This window comes from Rhea americana, unplaced genomic scaffold (genome assembly GCF_003343005.1).
Source record: "Rhea americana isolate MKP2758 unplaced genomic scaffold, rheAme1 scaffold_217, whole genome shotgun sequence".
Taxonomy (NCBI): Eukaryota; Metazoa; Chordata; class Aves; order Rheiformes; family Rheidae; genus Rhea; species Rhea americana.
The window spans coordinates 1,081,505-1,108,314 of NW_028186317.1; the positions used below are offsets into that span (position 1 = coordinate 1,081,505).

General features: G+C 42.4%; 1 protein-coding gene across 2 annotated transcripts in view; it reads left to right on the forward strand.

Moving 5' to 3' along the window:
• TMCO4 (transmembrane and coiled-coil domains 4) overlaps positions 1–26,810 on the forward strand; it is a 45,287-nt gene that overhangs the window by 12,233 nt on the left and 6,244 nt on the right. For both annotated transcript variants that reach the window (XM_085305210.1, XM_085305211.1), the window contains 8 exons: positions 5,150–5,247; positions 6,065–6,208; positions 6,334–6,453; positions 8,901–9,065; positions 9,613–9,749; positions 11,918–12,002; positions 15,746–15,863; positions 18,862–18,979. In XM_085305210.1, the coding sequence (XP_085161336.1) occupies positions 5,150–5,247; positions 6,065–6,208; positions 6,334–6,453; positions 8,901–9,065; positions 9,613–9,749; positions 11,918–12,002; positions 15,746–15,863; positions 18,862–18,979 (985 nt within the window). The remainder of the gene's footprint in view (positions 1–5,149; positions 5,248–6,064; positions 6,209–6,333; positions 6,454–8,900; positions 9,066–9,612; positions 9,750–11,917; positions 12,003–15,745; positions 15,864–18,861; positions 18,980–26,810) is intronic.

Below are 26,810 nucleotides of genomic sequence, written 5' to 3' on the forward strand. Positions count from 1 at the left end.
AGCTGTCTAACTCCTGTTGAAGGTAGATCTAGGCAATCTAGCACTAGGCAACATCTGCTACTTTAGAACTTGTATTCCATTGAAAACCTGACTCCTAATTCTGTGTTGTTGTGAAAGTAAAATTAGTGCTCTTAATCACAATTCTTCCATGTAAAATAGCCAAAAATGTGTTATTTGTAGAAAATACGGTATTTTTATACTTCACTTGCTTAGCAGGAAATGTGTGAAGATTTAGCAATATGTCAGGCGGTAAACATATCCGCAGTAGGCTTTCAGAGGACTGTTTAATAATTTTATCTATGAACTGAGCAAACAGGGGTTTTGAGATTAACCTGAGTGCTAATAAATGCTTTAATCAGTGTCTCTGACACAGCAGAATTTAGATGTTACCGTGCGGTTCCCAAGGAGCATGTGATAGGTATCTCTCATTAAAGACTTTATTGTTAAATAAAGCTTACCTTTATAGCTTACAGTAAAAAGAGAAAGTCAAAATAATCTCAAAGATCATATATTTCTAAGAAGGATGCCTTTTAAAATACAGGAGCAAGGGTTGGTAATAAGGGGGACTGTTTTTGCTGTGGCTTGTGGAAGTGGAATTCAGTCCTGGGCCTTTAGCACATAAAAACACATGTAACGAGGGTGAGGAGTCATTTGCAAGGATTGTGCCACAATAGATAATTACATATCAGTTGGACTGTGGCTCCTGACAGCAGTCCACTACTGCAGTGGAAAAAAAACCATTTGTTATTGCCGTGCTAAAAAGAGTGCAAGGCTGCGATTTAGTGGGGAATAGATGAGAGATGAGATAGATTTTATTTTATTTTATTTTATTTTATTTTATTTATTTAAGTTAGAACTCCATGGGGAAAGGAAGTGGAGTATAAACCCATTCACTGCTTTGGCCTCACAGTTTTTGGGGTGGGGAGTACATTAACATCTGTGTAGGATCCTTTTGGCTTTAACCGTCCACTGCAGGAGGTTTTGGAGCAGTCATGAGCAAGCAGGTTTTTGGCAGTTCCTGCTTATGCATGTTCTTCCTGATATTTGTGAGAGGTTTTGCTCCTAGCTGTGCTACAGTGGATGTGTTGGCCTCTGGCCCAGTATTTGCAAAGTTAATGTTCAATATGGTCATCTGTAGAACARTGCTTCAAACATTTAAATCCACATTACTAGGACCAAACATGCTCTGACTGGCAGGTGTAAAGCTCTCTTTTTGTGCACAGTTAAGTGAGAAACTGGAAAATGTGATGTCAGCTACTCACTAAAATGCATTCGTGTTGCTTTTCATCGTTGGAAAATGATCTGTAATCCTACCTGTATAATCTCTCTGAACATAATTTGTGGTTCAGGCAAGAAGCTGCAAATAACTGAGAGCAGAGAAGGACCATAAGAGGCAGTTAATTACCATCATGGAAAAAAAGCAGAGATAATTATAGTGCAGAAGCTACTAGGAAAGCAACTGTCAAATGTAGCTGATGCCAGTTACAGCCAGAAAACAAGGACCAGTAAAAGTTCTCATGGTAGTAGTTTTACTTACTGTGTCTTTAGACAAGATTTAACTGCAATATTTCTACCTGTATAACTCAAATTGCTTATTACTGCAACTGAAGGTGGGCTAGCTGTGTTTCAGCTCTCTTGACATTATTCTGATTCTTAGAAAGCAAAGAGATTTCCCCAAAATGGACCTCTGCGTGTTGTAGAAGACCTTCTAGTAGCTACATTTCTGTTCTCCTCCTTTTCTCAGATGATGCGTTTGGTGAGATTGTCTCAGAAAGCCACAAAATCCTCATAACGGGATGAACATCCGCGTTCCATGGCAAACATTTTTAATGTGGATGACATTAAAATTAAAACGGCAGCTACTGATACTGGTCAGCTCCTGCCTGCTTTCAGGCAGATCTCAGCATGCTCATTCTTTCCTGTCACGCTRTGATTTTTTTCCTATCCTGCTCTGGCTCATCTGTCACTGCTCTGTGAAGGAACAACTGTGCGTTGTGCATGTTTGCGTTCCTATGGGAGCAGGCASAGTATGGCAGGAGAGCAGGTAAATGTTAGCCCAGAAGAGACAAGGAACATTCTCCGAAGAAGAGCCAAGTGAATTGTTTGGTGGTGGGTATCGGGATTCCTGGCTGACAGGCAGTGCAGAGGCAGACCCTTAGCGTTTGCTGGAACGGCAGCAYGCGTTAGGATGTCTCATAGTTTGTGCTCTTTGGGGGAAAAGTTGTCTTCCTTCTGGATTCCCAACTTGGGTGTTAAAAGTCTATCTACAGCACTTGTTTAAGAAACACCAGGAGTATTTTTTTTTCCCAAAGCCGGGTGTTCAGCTCGGTGACTGCGTGCACCAGCTAGGGCATTCCCAAAGAGCAAGTTGTCCCTGGAATCRCAGAAAGTTAGCAGGGTTTTACAGAAGTTGCTAAATAGCCTTGCAGGCTCCTCAGTTGTTCTCTGCAGACAAATACATTCGCTGTTGCAGCATGTGCAAATGGAGGTAAAACGCAGTGTTTTTTGAAGGATCACTGCGGAGACTTGAGTCTCCGTGCTGTGAAAGGCGGTGGGAGTGCTGCCGTTGATTGCAGCGAGCAGGGATTTCGCCCACTGTGCTTCATTCTCCTCCCGCTGTGTTTTACAAAGCTGCGTATTGTTTGGGACTCAGCTAAAATTGTCTCTTATCAAAATTGCAGAGCGCTTAGAGGGTTCCAGGAAGGATTAGTCAATTATATGGATAATGAAAATCCACAATTAGGTTAGGATTAAGAGGGAAAATATCCAAGTTTGGAAGCAAGATAAATTCTCATGTTTCAAGGCATAGACTAACCACTGTGTAAGCAGGCTAGAAGGCAACTTCCTCTATAAACTACTTATTGCAGTATCCTCTGTTTCTCACACTTTCCTATGAAGTGGAAAGTGCTTCCTGAAAGAGGTAAACCAAAGACAGTGGAGAGAAGCCAAAAGTACTGCCTAATAAGAATTATGATTTGTTCCTTCTAGCTTTATTCACCTGTTTCTGATAAGCTTATTAAATCATAGCTTAAATGCACACCTACGAATGAATTAATGACTGTGTTTAATAACTATATTATTAGATTGTGATGCATAATTAGAAAGTGGCTGAATTTAAATATTGTTGTTGGAAAATGCAGTTTGATTCCTTTTCCTTCCTTGTTAGCACAAATTATCCCCATCCTCTTTTGTTTCAAACAACTTTCTATGTTTCCACGTAACTATCTTGTAGATGTAACCTAATTCAGTTTCAGTTCTTGTTCGTAAAAGGAGAGGTTTAGAGGAGGGTGGTTTTTTAATGTCTTTAGTGCACTTTTCCAGGAATTCAGGACAAATTCTGATTTTTATTATACCAACATAATTTTGTTTTTGAGCAACAAAAGCAGAATCTGGCCTTTAGTGTCTGGATCAATGCGGCTCTCAGGTCTAATAGACCGTGGCCTTTAGTCTTCAGCAGAACATTTCCAAGGGGACTGSAGAGCTGCATCAGTCGTAGAGAGGAAGGATTTACTCATCGTCAAGYCACAGTATTTTTGCTTCTCACGTCACAGGCCACGTTCTCCCAAGGGATCGCAGCAACTCGTAAGGCTCATTCACAAAATCCAGTCCCATTTTGCTTGACTGGGTGAGGTAAATTTTCTTTCTCTGTAGTCTGTCAAGATCATTTCACTTTCCCYATTAGGCAGGAGATGAAACTGGTGCTGTATTGTTCCGGCTTGCTTTTCCAGCTCTGCAAGCCAACTGTGAATTAAGTTTTATTTCAAATTTTGTGGCACTGAATACAAGGTCTGTCCTTCTGTCTTGACAGTCTAGTTTTAATGTCGCTGGCTGGGGAGAAAAAGACCAACTTAAACCAGAAACCCCCACAGAACTGCACCATTAGAAAACAAAACAAACAAAAAAACCTGTTGCCAGTGCACAGCTGGTTACAAAAGTAATCATTTACATTTGCAGGCAGCCTTTCATTTAGGAAATCTGGTATGTGCACAGGGCTACATATGATGGCRTAAGGTTTATAGGATGCAGATATTATTTAACCTATTTGCTTGCATTCAGCCCTGATCTGCTATGCTCACAGTCCCAGGATACTGATCTGCAAGCCGAGCCTTAAAATGTGAGAATTGACTGTCCTGGCAGAATTTTTTCCTGCCTGAAGATACCATGAATGCTGCTCTAAGTCCTGTGTGCATTCCTTTTTTTTTTTCCTTTTATTTTCCTTTTTAAAAAAAAAATCAAAAAATTCCCTCTGTACTGTCACACAGTCATGAACTGTTACTGCATGAGCTTTTAGCAAGAACAGCCTATGCCTTTAATGCCAAACACAAGAATGGAGAATGAAAAGGGGAAACCTCTGCTGTCTGGAGTGATGCACGAGGTTAACACATTTGTTGTAGTAATTTATGCATAATCTGACCCAATGTCTTTTCTGCAGCCCTGAATACTTAGATATATACCTGCCTCTGAGAGGAGCCAGAGGGTACGGTGTTTTGTCAGGTTTTTCCTCTTACCCTTGAGACTGAAAACCCCAGAAGCTTTTGCAGTTTGCCTCCTTTTCCGACGTGTGCCTTCAGCCTGACCAGCCTTTAGAGCAGCTCGTAACAAACTATGAGATAAAGTTAGACACCAAGTTAGCCTGGCAGCGCTGTGCAGCCTCAAGGTGAAAGTGTCTCTAACGAACGCAAGCAGTCTGCCTGGAGGGCACATATGCAGAATCCAGTTCTGTTCCATTAGACACAGAGAATTAACAGCATAATGCAAACATGGTTTTCATGTTCTAAAAACAGCAAGAGATTTTATTTAAGGTATATGCACATAGGCAGTATATGGRTGTTAAAATGCTTTAGACTTTTAACTTTTTTCACTTGTTTATTTTTTTTCTTTTACAAGCTTCTGCCCTATTAGGAAGGGTTTTCCAAGTAAGTAACATCTGTTGCCTTTTGTAATCAATTACATTGTTTCAGTTTAAATCTGTGGTTTTATTTCCAGGYTCATAAATCTGTGTGTGTTGTCACAGTCCACACCTGCATGGTAGTTTTTTACTGTTCCCAGCAGGGAGATTTTACTGAGGAGAACATAAGCAGATTCTGGTGCAGCATTCTTATCCGTCAGGCTTTTCCATCAGCTTTTCTGCTTCTTATCCCCCCTGCAGAACTGCAGAAGTATCACGAAAAAAGAAGGAAAGAGGAAAGAAGCTGAAGAGATACCTGCTGATCGGCTTGGCAACCGTTGGGGGCGGAACAGTGATCGGTGAGGCTGCCCCGGGCATTTCAGAGACTTGCTCCAGAACCACACATACAGCGCTAGGGGCACAGCAGGCATTTGGCTCAGCACATTCAGCAGCAAAAGCTGTTCTTGTGTCTTAGCCTTGCTCTAATTTTAAAGTGTTCATTGCTTGTTTTGCCAGGCTCAAGATAATATATTGCTTCAGATACAAGAAGAAGAAGAAAAAAAACCACTAAGAAAAGCATTCTCAGCCACACCAAAATAAAACTGAAAGGATTAGTTGAAATAGTTATTCTAATGTAACTCCACTGACTTGGAGGAGCAGTGGGCCCACCCTAGCTCAGTCAGAGCTAGCATGTTAAGGAGGACTGTTTTGTACATCCTATGAAATAAAATCACAAGACTCAAGTTCTCAGCTGGAGAAAATACCAAGCTGAGGTGGTCACCCTTAAAAAGTAGTTTTTCCTCCTTTCCTCTTGTGTTAGAAGAGGATCAGACTGTCATCTTCAATTTCAAATTCAAAATAATGTGYAACTAGCTTAGTTGCACGTGCCCTTATGTTTCCTAAGCATAGAGRGTGTAGCTCACCCTAGTCTGCCACAAGGTCCTTCTTTGGCTTTTAAATTATTCTTCATTTTTGTTGAAGTCAGTCAAAGAATCTGTGTAGAGTTTCAAGTCCTGGGGAGGGTCTCAAAGTCCCTTTACTGGTGATGCAAAACAAGATCATCATTTGGTCTCTTCCAGTAGCATTAGCAGGAATTCACCCAGCAGGGAGAAGGGACTGCCTGTTTTGTTCTGTAAATGATCAAAAGATTGGAGATCTCACGTGTTGCATTTTCAGGCTTGACAGGGGGTCTTGCTGCCCCCCTGGTTGCTGCTGGAGCTGCTACTATCATTGGAAGCGCTGGGGCAGCTGCTCTAGGTTCAACTGCTGGAATTGCTGTCATGGCATCCCTTTTTGGAGTAGCTGGAGCTGGCCTAACTGGTAAGAGAGTGCGCGTTTCGCAGCTACTGAGCACAGGATTGTGTTCACAGTCGTGTGAGCTTCTGTAGAGTCTCATCGTTGCTGTGCGATTTCTGAGACTCGTGTTTCTGCACTGCTGTGTGTAGGATACAAGATGAAGAAACGTGTGGGAGCCATAGAGGAGTTTGAGTTTCTCCCACTTACTGAAGGAAAGCAGCTTCATATCACCATAGCAATCACTGGATGGCTGTGCACTGGCAGATATGGTAAGAACTAGACAAGGATACAGAGAGGAGTCTGGAGAGCCAGTCTGTGATGGAGAAAATGACAGTGTTGAGAATGAGTGTTACATTATAAATAATCTGCTCGTGTCATAGTTGTTCAGTGGAAAGTATAAATATCATGATTTCTTACTCCTAGGCCACCACATGAAACTGCTTTAACAGCATCATTCCCAGCCTTCTCGAGCAGCATCGCAAAATTACAATAGCTGAGTTTGGTTTGCAACAGAAAGACAACAGCCTGCCAGAAAAAGCCTTTACCTATATTCATAATGGCTGGGGAAGAATCTAACTTACCACTCAGGCTAAGCCTTTGTGTAAGAAGCAGTAGTTTAGCACAAATTGGCATTTTGTAGGAGCGGTACTGAGAACTAGCCACGACCGCTCCAGTGGGGCTTTTCCCCACTGTGGTCCCTTTGCCTGCACAGAGCAGAAATAGTCGCTCTGAGCTACGCCTGCTGGATGTGGACCACAGAGATGGTTCTGGAATGARGCTGTGGTCAGCAGAGGAGGTTAAACCTAGCTCAGGCAGCATTCTTGCTCTAGTAACGTGATGTCTTTCCCACATTTACATGGCCTGTTGGCTGAAACAGTTGAATTCAGAATAATACTTTGTAACACARTCTGCAGAGGAAAGAGAGATGACAGTAAATTGCTAGTAGTGACAAYAGTACTAAACAGGATGGTTTCTATTACTAAATCCTGTCTGTTTTTGCGGGAGAAGATCTGGTTGGTGTGGATGATTTTCAACACTAGTATAAAGCATCTCACCTATCTCTGAAACCTTGTTTATCCGCCAACAGTTAACAGAAAGCTGTGTCTTTTTCGGTATCTGCTAGCTAATGAAATTTATTGCCGAGAAAGTTGTGTCAAGTCAATCCTGTTAAACACAGCACTTAGGAGGTGAACTAGCAGGCGGCAACCTTGAAAAGCTTGTAGCGTTTGTTTCCGGRATAGCTTGTCATATAAAATATGTCAGCCGTCTGCTGATGTGTTTAGCAACCTGATGGAACAGCTGCCAATTTATTCAGAGGCATCATAATTAGCGTTTGATATCATTAATGCAGAAGGCTGTATCTCTGTCCTGTTGCTTGTTAGGTTGCCATTAACTGCCAGAGTAAGGTTATTTTCACTTTGCAGTACTGTGCTTTGGTTTTTTATGTCATCCGTTTGCCAGGGGTCTGAATCCTTGGGGTTGGAGGGTTCCCAAGCACTGCTACCAAGACAAGTATGTCCCTTCAGGAACCTTTTTACTCTATCTGTGTCTGTCTGTCCTTAAAAGGGAGTTACAAATGATACACATTCTTCTTCCATAWTTAGCAATCTGCTATAATGTTTAAAACAGCAAAACTAAAATTGTTATCCATTCTCCTACTTGCGGCGGTGGCCGTCTGTGTACATGAATCCTTAACACTGAGGGACTGAGGATGGGATTTTTAAGGAGTTCTTACCTTGTGATTTCTGAGCTCCTCCTATTAGCTGCTTGTCTGTACATCCACAAATCTGACAAGATACCGCAGTGAGACTGGGCATTGGACTCACCCAGGCCACTTTGGTCGGAGGCTGCTTCAGCCTGCCCTGCAGTGTTCAAGAAGGGAACAATGTGGGAGCGATTTGTTTAATTAAGATGAAARTTTTGCTCTGCCCTACTACTTTCCTACGCTACAGACAGGAGAGATGGTGGCTTGAAAATTGTTCAGCAAAAAATTAACCTTGTACAGTGTAAATTTTCTGTTCTCTCTCAAACTTCCAGGCACTGCTTTTGATTAGCATTTGCAAAGGAAGAAAAAAATTAAGCCGAAGAAGCTRGGTGGCAAAGTGAAATTAAATGCATAGTTTGGATCTGCAAATGCTCTTCTTCCTTGCTTTCAGACAGAGCCACTAATGCAATCGTTGCCTACCTAGCTGAAGTGCTAGGAAGATGCTCTGTGGCAGATTTTGATGAGATCTTGCACATTTTCCATGACTCTGGTCCCATTGAAGTCAGCRTGTGTAGCCTTTCAGCACTTCATCCTTGTCAGGACAGACATTTCTTTGGGGTCTGTATGAGAAGAGCTGCAGGACCTGGCCTGATGAGRGCAGGGATTTCCTTAATACCTGACTTAATTAGTATTAATTGACTTCTGTTTTGGCAGTCTTGAAGCAATTGAAGGGTCATGAAGCTTGAGCCTGCAGGTAATATCTGTATCCACACTGAAGACTCTTTGCCAAGGCAGCTAAAGCTGTGGGAACATTTACAAAGCCAAAATTTAATGTAAAAGAGTGGAACTGGAGTCTAAATCCAATAGTATTTTTAAATATAATTCTTGAATATGACAATGCATTCAGGTATCTTGCAGGGTCTTTCCTGTTTCTTTGGTGGATTCTTGCCARGAGTCAGCTGTTGTTTTGTTTTCTGTGATGATGTATTCCGCATTTGCAACCTTTCCTAGGGAGCTTCACAGCACCATGGAGCAGCATGTTGCAGTCAAGTGAGCAGTATTGTCTGGCCTGGGAATCCAAGTACTTGATGGAGCTGGGCAATGCCTTAGATACCCTGCTGAATGGTTTTGTTAACATGATGGCTCAAGAAGCCCTGAAATTTACTGTCTTGTCAGGTAAGCACCTAAACTGTATCAGATCTGCCTCATGCACGTTTTGTTGTTGTTTAAGGCGTTTTCCTAAACAAGAAAGATTTCTGAGAAACCTTTTCCCTTGGCAGCACTGACACTCATCCTGAAGAACTGACGTAGGAGTCTTCTCTGCCACACCTGTAATTCAAAGTTTTTCTTTACTGGATTGTTCTGCCTCTGTGTCATTGAATTGTGCTTTTAAAATCCAATCAGGAAACACCTTTGTTCCGTGTGTATCTGTCTTTATTTCCGTGTATAATTATACTGTGTTTTAGTGCTTTACATAAACCTTTCAAACATGCAGACTGCGTTGATGTATGGCGTTTGTTTGCCTCCATATCAGAACATCAGATTCTTTCTTATCTTTAGTCCAGCAAAACATTTCTCAGATCAGCTCTTGAGAAAGAAGAACTGAAAATGACAGAAAATCCTATGTTTAGCTTTTAACTTCAGTGAACTGTCGTGCTTTTGACGTTTCTTGAGAGCAACCTTGATTTGTGACTGTGCCATACTGTTTGCTTTTGCGTTGCAGGTATTGTGACAGCCTTGACTTGGCCAGCTTCGCTCCTGACTGTTGCCAGTGTCATTGACAACCCCTGGGGAGTCTGTCTCCATCGGTCAGCTGAAGTTGGCAAACATCTGGCACATATATTGCTCAGCCGGCAGCAGGTAATTGGCTAGAAATAACTCCAGGAATAATGTCTGGAAGGAATCAATATTTGGTCCACAGTGATGAAGTTTTATAGTCATGCCCATTAACAAGCAAGGGGTGTRTGCCCAGGGAGAAGAAAATGATTAATAAACTGAAAAATGAAAAATTGCTGGATGAAGGTCAGCAGTATGTATCTATTTCATTGAGGAAAGATAGGAAATTCCAAGTTAATTGGATAATTCCTGCAAAGATTTGTTMCGTTTAACTCCAAACTTTTCTGTGTGAAGGAGGAGATACCCAGGTCATAAATGAAAATCAGCTTGACCACTTCACAAAACAGAAAGGCAAACTCATGCCATGGAAATTTGAGAACGGAAGGGAAAAGTAAGAGAAAAAGAAAAGAGAACAGTGTTAAAAATAGTCAAGAGAATTAGGAGGCACTAGCAATACAGTATAAGAGAATACTGTGTAGCATTTAGCTGCACCATGAGCCCTGTTTTTGCCTAAATAATACCAGCACAAATGTCAAATAATTTCACTGAAGATTTTGGCTGCCTTCTGCTTTTATTGATCCTAAACTAATACAGGTGTTCATTAGATTTGGTTCTGGAAYAATTGTGACAAGGTCTGTGCAGTAWTCTTGTAAAAAGGGTTAAGGAGGAAAATCCAGTACTGAAGGAGAAAGGAAAGAGCTGGATTTTTCTCTTTAACAGCTGTCTTCTCTTGGGAGGAATTAAACTGAGGAAAAGATTTCAGTAGTCTGTAATTTCCTTCATTTTTATCAGATGCACAAGCAAAAAGACTCGCATACTGACCCATTGCTGTAAACGCACTTCCTCTTCTCTTCTTCACTGCAGCAGTGAAGCACCGGCATAAAAGTGGCCAGGAGCACAGATTCATTTGGATGTTGCCTTTAGGTGAYTCTAGCAAGCAGTTTGTAGGTGCACTGACACAATTATGGCAAGTAATTCTGTGCTCCTGCTGGCAGGAGGGAAAGGATTTGAACTAAAATGAGAAGGAGAAAAGTAGAGGACAAATATAAACTGGAGAGGAGAGAGGGAGGGAGAGTACCAGGTATTTACACTTGTCAGGGAAAAAGAAATATGCCTAAAGGGGATGCAAGCTTAAAAGCTTGAGCTAGAGACAAAATAAAAACGCCCCAAACAGAAGTGGAATGGGGTGGTATCTGAAAGAAGCCACCAAAGTTAAGCTTCCCCCAGAAAGCATGCAAAAGTCACCTCTGCCCCGCGAGCGCGTGCCGTTATTTGCTGGGCTGTCGCTGGCACGGGGGCTGYGGAGCAGGCTGCGTTCTGCCGGCCACATGTTCATCTTGCAGGGGCGCTGGTTCGGTGTCTGTTATAGAGGAGCCCTCTGGGAGCCAGAGCTGAATGTCATAAATAACAATGTGAAACAGCAGAGTAGGAACAAACTTGATTTGTCATAAAAATGCAATCCCAGGAAAGGCAATAAACTGTATTTCAGACAAGCCCTTTATTTTGCTTGGGGGCATTCGTTACCGCCTTTTTAAGCATTAGTTACTGTGCAAACACATATTCCAGTGTGCTGCAGAGTCTAAAACTATTTAACGTGGTATTTAGGGAGCCTGCCACACACCTGCTCCCTGGTTCGTAAAAAGAACATTTTTTATTTTTTGTTGTTGTTGAGATCAGGCTGTCCTTGATCTCATAAAAAAAAAAAATCCTTACTGGGCTCTTCAAAATAAAACCTTTCCTCACATCATTTCGATAACAGCCACGCAGCACTGCTGCAATTCAGTCTTAAATCTGTAAGTAGTTAGTAGTTTTGTATTGCAGCTTTTTCTGCCACTTTTGCTCCTTGAATTAGCTTTTCATTTGGAAATTTCAAAACAACAACAGTGTTTGTTTTGTTGCTGTTTGAAACACCTATTTTGTTGCAACTTCTAATTATTGAATCCTTCTGATTAACTTCCTGAATGTCAAAAAATACAAAATACTCAGATATTCAGGATTCTGAATGCTGAACTGTGCATAACTGTAAGGATACACAATGCYTTTGAAATCACCAGAGTTGCTAAAATTTTTAAAAGATCATGCACAAGCTTAAGTGCTTTGCCTATCAGGGTCTCAGGGATCCTGTGGCCAGGCTCCTTTTCCAGGTCTAGAAGAATACTTGATGGCCTTTCCTGCCTTCTCTTCTTTCTTAGGGCAAGCGACCCGTCACGCTGATTGGCTTCAGCCTGGGTGCCAGAGTCATTTACTCCTGCCTGCAGGAGATGGCTAAAGAAAAAGGTAACATTCAACTTCTAACCTTTTTCTGCTGTATTTTCCTTACTGCTGACAGAAGCTTTTCTTTCAACAGAGAAAGTTATTCTGGAACAGAGCTTGGATCTTTTAGGAGAGACATGGAAAAAGAGATAGTGTAAGCTTTTTTGCATTACTATTGCTCTTCACCCTTGCTCTGAATGAATGGTTGCAAGCAGGACATTCTGCACTTGGCTTTTTGCTGAGWCACTTTTTTCTGAGCTATAGCTCAGGACAGAAACCTAAAAATGGTTTTGAAATGCATCTGGAGCCAAATTCTTCTGTCACTTCCACCAGGTCACTGGATTAAGTCCACTGTCTTCACTAGAGATGCTCCAGTGTGGCTGACAGCACTGTTCGGTCACTGGTCTGTAAACAACACTTCTGACGTTTTCTGACATTGACTGCTGGATCAGTTTGTGAGCTGCCCACGCACCACACTGAACTTGGCAGAAGATGCTTTGCCTTTATTGGAAGCTCTTTGTAGCTATTGTATCTGATGCCATGAGTCCTCCCTTCCATTTAAGTCATTGAAATGCCACTGTCATCTGCTATTTTCATGGTAATTTTTCCCCAAAGTCAGGTATAAAACCATCTGTCAATTTATTACCCATTGTGGTTCTGTTTATTAATAGATTTTATTTTTAATTTAGAAAAAGAAGAAAATCATTATGATCAGTTGATGTTAATCCCATCTTGGAGCTGAGTCAGTAGTGAGTGTGTGTGTGCAGCCTGCTTTCCCCCCTACGTAGCCAATTTAACTCATTAGCCATTAAGCCTTGCAGAATGTAGCTAATACATAAGGAGCTTTATAAAAATAACTCTTCACTCTCAAGTCTGAGAAGGTGGGAATAGAGTCAAATGAGGATGGGGAAGGTCAGCATTTTTTCTGTTGACAGCTGTATACCGGAGTTTCACTTCTGGTTTAAGATGGAAGTCCTCAGTGAAATACAAAAACTCTGTTCTCAGAATAAATTTAATCAAATCCAGAATGATCCTAATGGAGTTAGGCTGAAGCCAGAACTTGGATCCCAGTCTGGCCCTAGATCTGCTCTTTTTGTGCGTTGAGAACGTCAGGGGCTAAGATGTTTTCAGGCTTTTATTTAATTGCCTGCAGTCTCTCATTGAGGTAACGTGGGACCATAGCTAAATAACACATGAAAGGAAATCATTAGGGGTCTTTAAGGTTGGCTGCTATTCTAAAGAAATCTAAGCATCGTAATTATGTATCATAGTGGCTCCCCACTGTACACTAATTTTTCAGTTCCTTAATTGAATTATGAAAGCTGAGCTGTTTGTGAGATGAAAAGCAGCATGTTTAGCGCAGCTTGCCAAGGCGTTCTTCACATGCACATTCCAGCACAAGCCACAGAAAGAACGAAGCTGAGACCCGGGACATCTGAGACTGATTTGGGTTTGGACTTGGATGCCTCGCACAAAAGAAATACAAGACCTAGTCGTGCAGGCCTTTTGTATCCAGATGACTGTGGCATTTCTGTGGACAAATAACTAATCACGGATTATCCAGCGAAACACCATGACAGAAGTTTAAAGCCCATTAAAATAAAATACTGTTCTGCAAAACAATTAAATAACCCTGGGGATACTTCATTACAAATGACTTTTGAAGCCAGAGCTTAGAAGGTTTCCAGAAAATGACATTATATAAGAACAGGCAGTAATGACCCTGTCAGAGACAAGTTACTACACAGGAAGATCATTGGTCTGATTTTTCATCAAGATTCCCACGCTCTCAAGTAAATACATGTAACTAATCAAAATTGTTAATGGCTATGGCTGCTTATATGGACTTTATTATTTTTCATTGGTATAAAAGCTTTGCAGACTGGAATACATATCATTATCTAGAGTGCCAGTAACTACACAGGTCATTGATCAGTTCTCAGGCTTTCCTCCCCGTCCATCAGCATTCGAAGAMAGTGAATATTTTACAGCTGAGGCTGAACACTTTTGTTCTGAGCAAGAAATAAGCTGTGCAAAGGATTGGAGAGAYGAAGGTTTCCAATACTTTGCCCAAACACTGAGGATCCTGATGAATTAGCTGGTTGTTTATTCAGTTGGCTCACGCTGCAGCCAGGGGATTTAGTACCTTGCTTGGAATGAGCTCCTCCTTTGCAAGGCCTTTTTTTTTTTTTTTTTTTTTTTGCCCAAGACTGTGGAAACAGGACTTTATTGTTCACAGATTACACTAACAAAATTGAATTGCTCTTTGCTGTTCCCTTGATTGGTGTGAAATTTGCTTTGCAATTAAGAAATACTACCACGAGAGCTCTTTGGATTGTTGTCAGGGGCTGGGTTTTACGCTGTGCAGAGGCAATGCAAAGCGCTCCAAGTCTTTACTGCTATTAGGGAAAGGAAACCAAATGATTTGAATTTAAAAAGTCTAGCCAGGCAGCACCTTTTCAGTCCTAATTTGATGTGGCGTGCAGTCACTCTCACTTCCCCATAAACTTCACTGTATTATAGAAACTGCAAACCCCCAGCCTCAGCTGGCGGAGCCATCGGCTCGCATCTTGGGAACGCAGGGCTCGCACAGGTGGAGAGTATGGATTGGGCACAGTATGCCCATGCAGCTTGAGGTGATGTGCACGGCAGTGAATTTCTTCTTAGCTGCTATGTCATCAGGTGCTTGATATCTCTTTAATTTATTAATTTAGTGTGTTTTAGCTGTTAGATCATTTAGCACTAATAAATATGATTTCTGTTTTGGAAGAATGTGCTCTGTGTAAGCTGCGTATCTGTACATATTCCAGAAGAAGGAAACATTTTGTTGTCTAGGTGTTTCTTTCCCCTTTCTCAAGCTCCTGACCACACAGAAGATTAACTAAAAAGACCTAAATGAAACCCCACTGAATCTTTGAAAGGCATCCAGGCTGGGATTTCCCTGGTTATCCTGACGTGGCAGGAGTTCAAGTGGGGAAGCACATTAATATTTACATTTTAGTTGAGAACTGTAGCAGAGGTGCCCAATATTTCTCATTCAATCATTGTACTGAAACATCTCAGCTGCTGCTTTCTGATAAGGGTGAGAGATGAAGGTTTATTATGCTTAAAAGTCAGCACACCTTTTGAGCAAATTGTGCCCTGGCATTTGGTTAAAGTAAGCTTCAGGATTGATAGATTATCGCTTCATGCTGGCAGATGCCCTCGTTGTTAGCTTCCAGTCAGTCTTAAGAACGTGGAGGATTTCTGTTGCATGTTCAGGTCGTGTTTTTCATTAACTCAGCTTGAAGGATTAGTGGAGAGAAGAGTTGGTGGTGCCTAGTTAATGATAACATTTGCTCCCTGTGTTGAATGTCAGTCCCTTTCACCTGCTTTGAGGTTTAACAGTTCAGCTTTATACAACGCCAGATGAATACGTCTGTGCAAAGAACTTTCCATATTGCTACTTAAGCTGAATCTCTCTGGACAAAGGGCCACGCCACTTCTCCCTCTTGCTGTCTGCCTAGTTCCTTCTGTTGTCTCAGGATCTCTGTTTTTCACGTTTGTTTATTGAGAATAACGCGAACTGTAGATGTTCGGTGTTTATGGAAAATTATGCCTAAGATCTTCCTTTTCATTATTTCCACCTTTAAAGTTTAAAAGATAAAAATTATGATTTCTCTGTAGCACACRTCTGAATATACCTGTCCTCTGCGTGTGTGTGTGTGTGAAGATGCATTTTGTGCTCCATCTTCCAAATCTGAACTGTCCTGCTTTCACCTTAATAGACTCGCAAGGGATCATTGAAGATGCGGTCTTGCTGGGAGCTCCAGTGGAAGGAGAAGCCAAGTATTGGAAAGCCATCACAAACGTGGTGTCGGGCAGGATCATAAACGGCTATTGCAGGTCTGTACATGCTCAGTTCCCTGCTTCATTATACTAGGGACACTTTGAAATGATTTTGTACACGTATTCCTTTTAAACCTTTTATAAGGGAATGTTTGTTCAGCTGGTGAATATGTTGGTTCAGTAGCACCAGAGACAGAAGTGCCAGTCTCTTCCCTCTGGAGGTCTTTCCCTCAGATTAATTGGAGATGACAGTCTTCAGGAGACAGTTCAAGGCTGTTTTGTCTCCGGCTCGATTGTGTGCATATTAAATTGGAAGCCTTAGGTTCTCAATATGTAAGTCCTAGTTCCTGTTCACACTGAGGCAGCCTTGCATCACTTGGGCAGTTTAAAGTTTGGTCAGTGTGTCTGAGTGTGTCTAAATGCCTAATTTTTTAAGGTGCCTTTAAATTTCAGCTTTATGTAAAGGACTGTAAGTGCAGCCTTTAAGTTCACTAGCAGTTAAAAATAAAGAACATGAATTCAAACCTGTGCAAGCTTTGAGATACAGTTCATTAGGGAGTGCTGACGAAGAACAAGACGTGAGAACTGGAATGGAAGTGAAGGAGCTTGAGCAAATGGAAGAACTTTTATATCTAGAGTCGGTTTTTGGTCAGGATGGTTTGCATGAACAAAGTTACTTACGAAGGAGATGCAACTAGAGTAGCTATAGCAAACTTACTAGGGATGTGGAAGAACAGAAACCAAAAGTGAGCCTTTTAAAACTGTGCAGACAGCTGCGATGCAGAGTTGTGAGAGCCAGTGGATGAGAAAAGGAAGATTCAGAGGCCAGAAGCAGTTGAAGCGATCTTATAAAAGCCATTAAAAATTCAAGGGACGGTATCAAATCTAATAACTATGTATTGGAAGATAAGTATGATAAAGACATTGCTTACCAGCACAATTAGAAGAGAGAAATTAGAAAGAAGGAATGAAGTGGAGAAGACCAAGAGCATGGGAAAATAAACTGAGAAATAGCCAGGCAAGAAGATTAGGAAGCAGCGTGTAACTGTGAATAAAAGCAGTTTATAAAGCCGTTAGTCCTCAGGTCAAGGACACTTGAAAATGCTGTTGGTACGCTCCATATACACATCTATATGTATGCCTACATGAGAAAGTATTGTATCCCTGTGCATCTTTTGTAGTATATTAATTTACAAAAAATAACTAAATAAAAAAATTGAAAGCACTTGATTGAAAGAACCAGTCATTAAGCCCATCTGCTGGCTAAGCTGAAAAATGTGGCTTTTGTCTATTTTGGGTCACAGGAGGTTTTATGGATGCTGGATGTGCGCATAAATGACTCTTTGTGACATAAGGAAAAAGTAATTGCTATCTCCTATAGATTAGTTAGTGGGGATCTGGGAGTCCTGGGACCTGCTTCTCTTTTCCTCCAAGAAGTCATAAATGATCACAGTTGTTGCGTATAACTGAAATTGCCATGACAAACATTGTTCCTCCCTGTGCTATAGAAAAGTATTTCTCTGCAAAAGGCTCAGTATATTCATTTCCTATAACATAAAAGAAAGAATCTTGTTATAGTTTCAGAACCTGAATGCGCTGCTGGAATAGAATGTGTATTTGCACCTGTCTGTGTACAATAATTTGATTAGTTTCTTTGCTTTGGCAAGCCCATGTCTTGAAAGCTGAGTGAACAGCGATGTAGAAATTGTAGCTTGGGGCTCACAAATAGGAAGAAGCAGGTGAGGAGACTGTCAGGAAAAACTCTGCTGTGCTGGTTCTCCACAGTCCTCCAAGATGCTGAATTTGAGGGTTATTCGTTTAGCATGAGGGACAGCTGGAGGAGGTAGCTTAGAAATACGGAGAATTTATGTGAGGATATTAGATATGAGAAACGGATTATACAAACATTCCCCACCTGAGTCTGATTTCACTGCTGTCAGGTTCATACAAATTTTGGCCTCGTTCTGTCAGTTTGGGAGTAACTGTATTTAGGTCAGATGAATTACATTGAMTAAAACTCCTGCAAGATCAGATTTGGGCCCAGTTTGTTGAGCTTCAGTCCACTGTAGCTTGTCCCCATCTGCTTTGAAGTCTGAAAGAACCCGGAGAGTGAAAGCCAGCTGTCAGAGCTGTCCCACTCGATTTCACAGCACGGTTACAAATCCCTAGTAGAAAACTTTAACCAAATGAGTTAGCCTCATACAGCTTCCCAAAGAACTCATCTRTGAGCAGCGAGGCAGTAACAGGTGACAAACGAAGTGATTTGTGTTGTGGTGTGGATGTGTCGCAAAGGTTTCGCAGAGCTCTTTGTAGCCTCTGCGCCCAACTTCCAACGTAGACCGTTCTGGAGGGGACGGGAGCAGTGAGAAACGGCTTTCTGGGGAGGTGCCTTTCACTTTCTGCTATCGTACCGCTATGTCCAACCTAAATCCTCTGTGCAGAGAGCCCAGGTTTTGTACTGTCGCTCTGCACAGATGAACAGGTTACGTATTTCCTAAGGATGCATCACCTTCTCTCATCGTGCCGTTGTCTGCCCTGAAGCTGTTGCAATGACTTAAGGCAATACATTTTGTGGTGGGARCAGACTCTGGTTGATTTTGGCACTCAAGCCTTACATTTAAAGAGCACCTATAAATCAGATGCACTCTGAGGAGCATTATAGCTGACATCTTTGTCAGCAACATTGGTACTACATGCTTCAGCACCTGTAGAGCTGCCTACAGGCTGGAGAACTTTTACCTATTACTATGTTAAAAAGATTAAGTATGTGAATGTAGCGTAGTCTCCAGGCAAATGTAGAAACAAATGGAAGGGTCAGATTCTTAAACCCACTGAATGTAATGATAATATACCCAGAAATCAGGATTGCACTGGGATTAACACTACTGTGTCCAGCAATGTTGTGATTCCTACCTCAAACAAAGCCACAGCAGGGCTTGGTCCAGACATTGCTGTGCTTCCAGRCCTTTTTATTCTCTTCCTGGCCTGAGCAGTCATGTACTGCATCGGTCTAGCAACAGGATTTATTCATTTGCTTGTTTTGCTCTGCCCTTAGGGGAGACTGGCTACTGGGGTTTGTGTACAGAACCTCTTCGGTCCAGCTCAAYGTTGCAGGACTCCAGCCAGTCAACTTGGATGACAGGAGGATGGTAAATGTGGACCTCTCCTCTGTAGTAAGTGATGCTTCTTATAGTCTCAGTTTTTCCATCCRTCCTTTGCTTGCAGCACTGCAGTCTCACACTCGTCGCATCGGGGAATGTGAGGCACTAAAGGGAGCAGCTCTATGTTGTTCCTCTTCCCGTTCTCGTCTCGGACTTCGGTATAGACTGTGTTGGCTCAGCCCCGGGGCTCCGCCAGCACTCACCGGAACTGGAATCTGAACAGTATTGACTACAGTAATTACAGTTTGCTTCTGTTTTGGTTTTTTTTGTTTTTTTTGGTTCTGAAATATTTCATATTGGGGATAGAAAATGCCATTTTTCTCCATAAAAAGGCCTGACTGTCTTGCAAGCACCAGGTGGGCAGGTGGGTAGTTTAAACTCTCGGGATCTGCTTCCAGACTTGCCACTCGCTGTAGCAGTTCAGCGATTGGGAAACCCACGACTCAAACACATGCCTGCAGAGCAGGGGCAACCTGCCGTTTTATCTGGATGGAGCCCTTGACAGTGTCAAGCAAGTTCACGGSCCCTGTACCTGGGCCCTTGGCTGAGTTTTGTCACTGGGCTGCAGGAGCTGGTTTGCAGCTGCAGAGCTCCGTGGTATCGACAGCTGGTTTGTCTGAGCTGCTTGGTTTTTGGTGTGCAGCTTTCCAGGAAACAGGAACAGTTTCCGATTCCTGCCCTGTATCCCTAGTAGACATTTAGTTTCCTTAAAGCTATTGAGTGTCATTAGTGATAAGCTGATTTATTATCTTTAGCAATACTCAGGTCAATTACCGTAAGTGAACAAATGATTCAGTGCTTTGTCTTTACTCATGAGCTCCTCCACAGAAAATTGCACARAACCCACTTTCTCTATGCCTGTTCATTGCAACCTCAAGAGTGCGATCTTCTTTTTCTGTATTTTAATGATTTAATTCATCTTTCTCCCTCTGCAAAGAGGACAGGAAGGTGCTCAGCGCAAAGCTCAGGCTGCTTGCATGGTCACTCTTCCTGCCCTAACTTCTCCTGAATGTCTGCAAAAGCTGGTAGGGGTTAATCTGTTAATTTTGCTCTGGAGCCAAAGGCACTTTAAATGCTTTCAGACTTTTTTGAAGCACCAGCTTGGTGAGCCTATAAATACCCAACCATTACCAGCTCATTTCATTCATAATAACTGAGCTACGCACATCCCTTGCCAGAAAATGCAGGATTTAATGCTGTACAGATAAAATAGAAACTTCACAGGCCAAAATTTAGGCATTCCAGAGGGAAGTGGTAGAACGGAGGCTTTTAAACACGGTTTAGCACTATAGCTGCTCTTGTATCTTTGAGTCTTATTAGATTGCCTTGATTAGCATTTCCACGTGCTCCTGCATTMACTTCCTCACTGTCGCAGAGTTGTCATGAGTCACTTGCGACCAGTGCATCTGTTGAAAGCATTAAAAGAAAAATGGCCAAACAAGTCAACCAGTGATGGCACTGGGGTGACRTTTCCCGTTAACTCGGTCGCTGTTACTCTCCTCTCTTCGGCTTCCCTTCAGAGATCCTCTTCTCTGTTGACCTTCTGCTTCCTGCTCTTCAAAACCCCCTGGAGTCCCATAGGCTTCATCCTGCTTGGCTTGCAGCAGCCTCTCCATTTTTCCTGCCAGAGGAACAGTGTTTACATTTGAGCTAAATGAATAACGCTTGCAGAGCTGCTATCTACTAATCTTCTATTGTTGTGCATCTGTGGCCATGCCGCATGATGCCGGCAGACAGTCCCAGTGCTGTTCTCATTTTAGAAAGAGCTGACACTTTCACTTGCTTAATCTTACTGCAAAGCAGTGGAGGAAGGAAAAAAAAGAAAGAAAAGAGCAACCCTCGAAGGGAAAGAAACTATATTAAGTAGGTGTCATTCTCTTGATCCATTTTCCAGAGCATAGAGCTTTATGAAAAGAAATAGAGTGCATCCCGTGGAACGTTTTAAAAGGAAAAGAGGAAAAAAAAAAAAAAAAATGAGCAAGAAGGGAGAAGGAAAGATTCAGGGACACAATTTGAAAAAAACAGTGAGAAAGCTAAGATGAATTTTGCTGCAAATGTAGTGCAATAGCATAAGAGAAATTTATATAGAGATGTTTTCTATGAAAAATTTGCTGTAGAATACAAGAAGGGCTATTTACAAGAAAGTTTCCTCAGAAGAGGAAAGAAAATTATTAGAATGTAAGATCATGTGCAGTAATTTGGACCCACATTCATCAAGGCCAGTATCCTGTCTGCCTCAGGGCATCCTGCTGTTCCAGCTCTAAGTTCCCATCACAGCACCAGGAGCAGCAAGATAGATTCTGGGGTGGAAGTGAGCATCATGAATATGATCCAGTGTGTATACTTATATTTATGTGTAAAATAGGTATTTGCCTTGCAGGAGACTTGTAACTGTACATATTTGAGAGAAATGGAGTGATACGTCTCAAGTAAAGGAATATTTAAATATTCCCTAGAGGCGACTTCCTGGAAGCACCTGATTTGGACTCCTCCTAAATTCCATAAGAAAATTCGGAATCTTCTTTAGCTTATATGGAACGTTTTGAACTGGGAACACCGAGTCCTAGTCTGAAAAAAGTCCGTGACATGATGGAGGGACTCAGTTGCTTATTAAACATTTCTTAACTGGCTTAAAAGCCAGTTCTTAAATCCCTTGTGAGTGCTTATTGCAATAGGAGTAATTTACTGGGGCCAGTTGCTTCACCATTTCCTTGTGTTTGTCTCCCAGATTAAGCTTTGGTTCTTGGCACGTGAAAAGTAGAGGGGCTTGAGAAGTGGGCATGTTTATAGCCTACGCGGGAAAGGGATGCTAAGGAGGAAATATGTTAACACAGCACTTGGAGTGAGCGTGCCTGGCTGTACTTGGAAGAACTTGGCTCGCCGAAGGGATTGTAGAGATCTCTGATACATCCCAAGATCTCCAGGAAAATACAGCTGAGTCTCAGCTTCGGTGGAAATTAAACATCAAAAAAAGCCAGGGGTGCTTTTAAATTAAGCTCTCGCTGGTTTTGAGGAACAATAATGATAATCCCTGATTATCTGCTTCCGAGCATGCCGAACAGGCGCTGAGATGGGCTTATCAATCATTCCCTCGTGTGTATTTTTGTCACCAACCCTCGGAGACCACGTCGGGGCTCTGCAGAGGACCTGGGTACGCCTCCAAACAGGATGTGCGCAGCCTGGACCTCTGGCAACAATATCTGCAGGGCTGGAGCAGTTTCAGATCCTGCTGAAACGCAACTGGCGATAAGAAAGGACAAGGAGAAGAGGAAAGCACTGGTGATGCAAAGGTGTTTAGCCCAAAAATCTTACACRGGCAGTGCCAGTATTTTAGGCATCTCACAGTCCGTCCATGATGAAAACTGGACTGGACCCAAAGGGCTCGGTTCTCTTTGCTGTGGTATCCCGAGAGTCCTCTAATGAGTGCAGGGCTAAGGGACCTTAGTATAAATGGGAATTCACCTCAAAGGCATTTATTGCACATCTCTCTTGGTTAGTATGTTTTTTTTTATCTGCCTGTCAGTAAGAAAACTCAGAAGAAATGTCCTCCCACTCAGCAAATGCAGTTATAAAAGCCTTCCTAATGGTTACAATGGGACTGATTTATTCAGGGGATTTATTTGACAGCACCTGTTAGAGAAACCAAGGAAGTAATTGAGTTGTAGTGTATTAGATTGATTGCTGTTTGTTCAAATGGGGCATTGTAGATTACATCCTGCATTAACATTTGAATATTGCAAAAATGTTTTTAAGCTCAGAGGCAAAATGTAGGCAGAGCATTTGCACGGGGGCGAGGAAGTGAGGAATGGGGGCTTAGATTTCTTTGGGCAATTTTACTGCAGCAGAAACTGGGAACGAACTTGCAAGCTCAGGTATAAAATAAAAGCATGATTGAAGTCTAGTAAAGAGCATGAATGCAGCCTGGTTATTTTTTGCAAAGTCAGCACCATTCTGCTGTTGAGAAGAGGGAAGGGGCTTTGAAGAATATTCAGAGCATCTAAGTCTATCTTCTACTTTAGGTACATACACAAATAATCCTTAATCGCTAGTTTGTGATTAGTCCAATGTGAAATTGGCTCCAGATTGTGATTAAGTTTYGCGTTGACTTTAAAAGGCGCTCTTTTCCCGTGCTTTCAGTGGCTGAATTCTCCTTGTCTTGTTCTTCATTGCCATATTGTCTGGGTGGCACCTGCCTACCTGATGCTGGTACTCAAAGGTTCCTCTTGAGGCAACACACAGGAACCCCGGCTGAGAGTAAATCCCTCCCTATTCAAGCACATAGAAAACCAGAGCCCTGTTCTGTACWGCTCACGGACTGAAGATATGAGATACTTTTATCTCTAGAGCAGCCACTGCAGTGATAGGTAGCGATGAAACGCGCTGATGTGTTTCACAGCCAAGTTCTCCCGCAAGGTCTTTGCACAATGGAAGGCAAAACAGAGGAGCTCGTTTTTGGAATAATCCGTGTCGCACGTCGGCACAGTTTTGCCTTTTTCCCTGTGAGCTGCTTCAAAAGCTTTTTCRTGTTCTTTGTGGCTGTAACTAAGCAGTGGGAAAGCGCTCTTTATGGCAACGATTAAAAAACAAGAATTACTGATTTCTCTTTCCACATGCTCTCGGAGAAAAGGGGTCTAATACTCCCATTCAGAGGGAATGCAAACAGATTCAAAGGCGGTCTGGCCTTCAGCGAGGCAGGTACGCAGCATACATAAATACCATAAGCAGATGCAAACGCTGAGCTTTGTGAAATCCAACTGATTTGGCATTCCTGTGATTCATGCTTTCTCCAACATGCATTAAACTTTGGGGTTTTTTTCCTGCGTTCCTGAGACTTGCAGCAAAGAATTAATTCTGGTTGTGAAATGTGGATTAATTAAGAACCCTGGGGCAACTGTAAGGCAAAAGGTTGTATGTGTCTTGTTACAGCCAGAAGTAAACGCTTGTTTCAAATGAGCATTGCCGCCTCTYCTGGTGACAGAACTAGCAGGATCAGAAGAGCAGCAGCTAGGAGCACTCAGTCCTCTTTGGTCATGTTTTGGGGAACTGACCTCTCCTGAAAACATTCATAAGAAATTTTAATGTCCAGCTAATCTCATTGCTGCTCCGGGGGTGTTGTGATGGACTCCGAGAAGAGAAGGGAGAACGTGGGCAGGTGCTGCAAGGACTTGGGCAAAGGAAAGGCATCTTGTGTAGGAAGCACCTCCAGGATGCTCAGCTCATGCTATTTTGTGTAGAAAAGTTCTCTTCTGCTCTGCCTATTCCCTTTCCTTGGCAGCTTTCTCCAAACCTCTGACAACAGACAAATACTTGGGTAATGAGAAGGGAGGAGAAAGGAAGCAGGCTAGAAATCAGTACATAAACAGGAGATAAAAAAAAAAAGCCTCTGTTCAGTCTCGCAAGGAACCGACTCCCATTTTCTTTTCTACCTGTTCAGCATCCCACAGATGCACATGCTTCTCCTCTCCTCCCTTTGCCAGCTGGCAAGAGGAGAAGTGCTGCAGTCATTCATTGCTGGAGCAATTCCTCRGTGGCCACCAAGGCTGAAGAGATTTGTCTTCTCTGGGGGACATATAGGTCTTCGTGGGAACAAGCCTAGTTGTTTGCTAGGCTCTCAGGGCTGTATTCTTTTATTATTTGGGTGCTTGAGACAGAAGAGCTATCGGATCTAGCTGAAAAAACTCACGGGAATGGTTTCTTCCTCTGTGTGTGTCCCTGCAGCCCTGCCCCGGCGCTGTCAGTGGGTTCTCTGTGATCCTAACTGCAGTTGATTGCATGAGGGAGCTCAGAGAATCACCCATTAAATGCATATTAAATACCCTTTGCCCTTTGGGATCCAGGCGGAGGGTGCTGACAGTGTCAATAAATGGTGGAACAGAGGAAGAAACTGCCAAAACTTTCTCCAAAAATGTGCAAACGGAGCCATTAACTTACACGTTTGTTTTCACTTTATGGCAGACARAAACTCAAAGGCTGGTGTCCCTCCTTGTTTCAGCACAGATGTATTGCTTGATCTTGGCGTTCTCTTTAGTAGGCAGGGGATAGTTGCTTCTAAAAGGCAAAGAGAACCGTTTTACAGCACTCCATGAACCTTTGCTTTATCAGTCTGGTGCCAAAATTTGCCTGTGTGCTGCCACTCAGAAGCAGCCTGGTGCCGTAACGGTGTGGCATAACTGTGTGTTTATAGAAGTAATTTTCTCATTTCCTCCGTCGTGCCTGGAGCACGCGCGTATCGTTTAGCAGTGGGTTTCCATAACACCTGCTCTAGTGAGTGCAGTGTTCGGACACCCCAGTTCCCGTGGGCAAAGCTGAAATTCTGGGACTTGGAGCATCGCCTTAGAAAAGCTTTGCTTACCAAATGCCACCTTGTAGACAGATTCAGAGGTWATTTATGTTTGTATCTAATACAATCCAATGCATGTAATTTGCTGTTGCATGTGTTGTAACCAGAGAAGTTTTGATGCCGTTGCCTCTTTCTCTGCTGCAGCATAAGTTTGCATCAGATTTTTCCCATATGCTTGACACATTATAGTACCTTGCGTTTGAAAATAGGACTGTTCTAATAAAGCCAGAAAGTGCAGGCTCTTGACAGGTTTGCAGAGAACAGGTTTGTAGCTGTTGACTTCGCAAACAGCTATCCCAATCGCACATCCCTTACTCAAGCAAAACTGCCAGCAAGAGCAGTGGGAGTTTTCCTTAAGTAGTGTTAATAATGTTTGAGCTGTAAGAGTGGCTACACAAAGCACAGTAAGGTGAATTAAGGATAGAGAATTTAGCTTTGTACTCTCTGAATGTCTTGTTGTATGTTGGAACACGACTGGTAATTCAGTATAATTCTTTTTGTTYGGTTCTGAGCATCTTTTCTAATCCCATCAGCTAACATAGGAAGAAGATTTAATTGCAGCAGCCTATTAAAAGTGTTAACGAAGGAAAAGACTGCCTTGGCTGACACGTGAGGTTTTTTGCTGTAGTGCAGTTTCACTTAATGCATCTGAGATTTTCTAATTACACCAACATGTATTATTGATATTCACAGTGTAGCTAAAATACTTTGCAGCTCAGCACTGCCTGCTGAATTTGGACCTGCTCAAGCTGGGATCTCACCAGAGTTTTGAACCTAAGTGAGCTCGAACAGGTCAGAGCAGAGGGCATGACACATGCACGTGCAGTCTTTGGTGAGGAGGCAAGCAAGGAATAAGAAGAGAATKAAATAGTTGAGTAGGAAGACTGGTAACAAAAACAAGAGGCTGTTTCGGTAAGAGATTAGGTGTCTGTTTTCATTCTGGGTCTCCAGCGTAAGCGGTACAAACCACTGCATTGCATTTCATGAGTGGATGGGAGAACGTACAGGAATTTTACCGGCAACGTTAAGATCGAGATCTTAAACTTGCTGCGAATCACGGTGTGACGTGCTTGCACGAGATTTTATTGCTAAGGAAAGATGTCGCACTATTCCGTAGCTGCTAAAATCTCCTGTATGCCCCGCAGTGTTTTACTCAGGTTTATTATCTCCATCGACTCGTAAAGGTGATTAAGGTATGAATAAATTGAGAACAGGTCGTTGTCCTGGAGATGGCAGAAATTCCCTTAGCTAACCAAAGGAGGTRTTAGTCACCGGGGTGACTTACTGGCTGCGGCTGCACACTCTTCCAGGTWGGTTCTTCTACCCATCAGTATCTGTTTTACACGGGTTCAGCATCAGTCGTAGGTGTGACCTCATTTAAGCTAAACACTCAAGTGATGTGGCTTTTGTCCGGTTTTTCGGAGGAAGATCCCTGAGGGGTTAGGATAGGGACAACGGTGCGTGTCCTTCCTGCCAGTGTTTGAATCAACGTCTTGTGAGCGG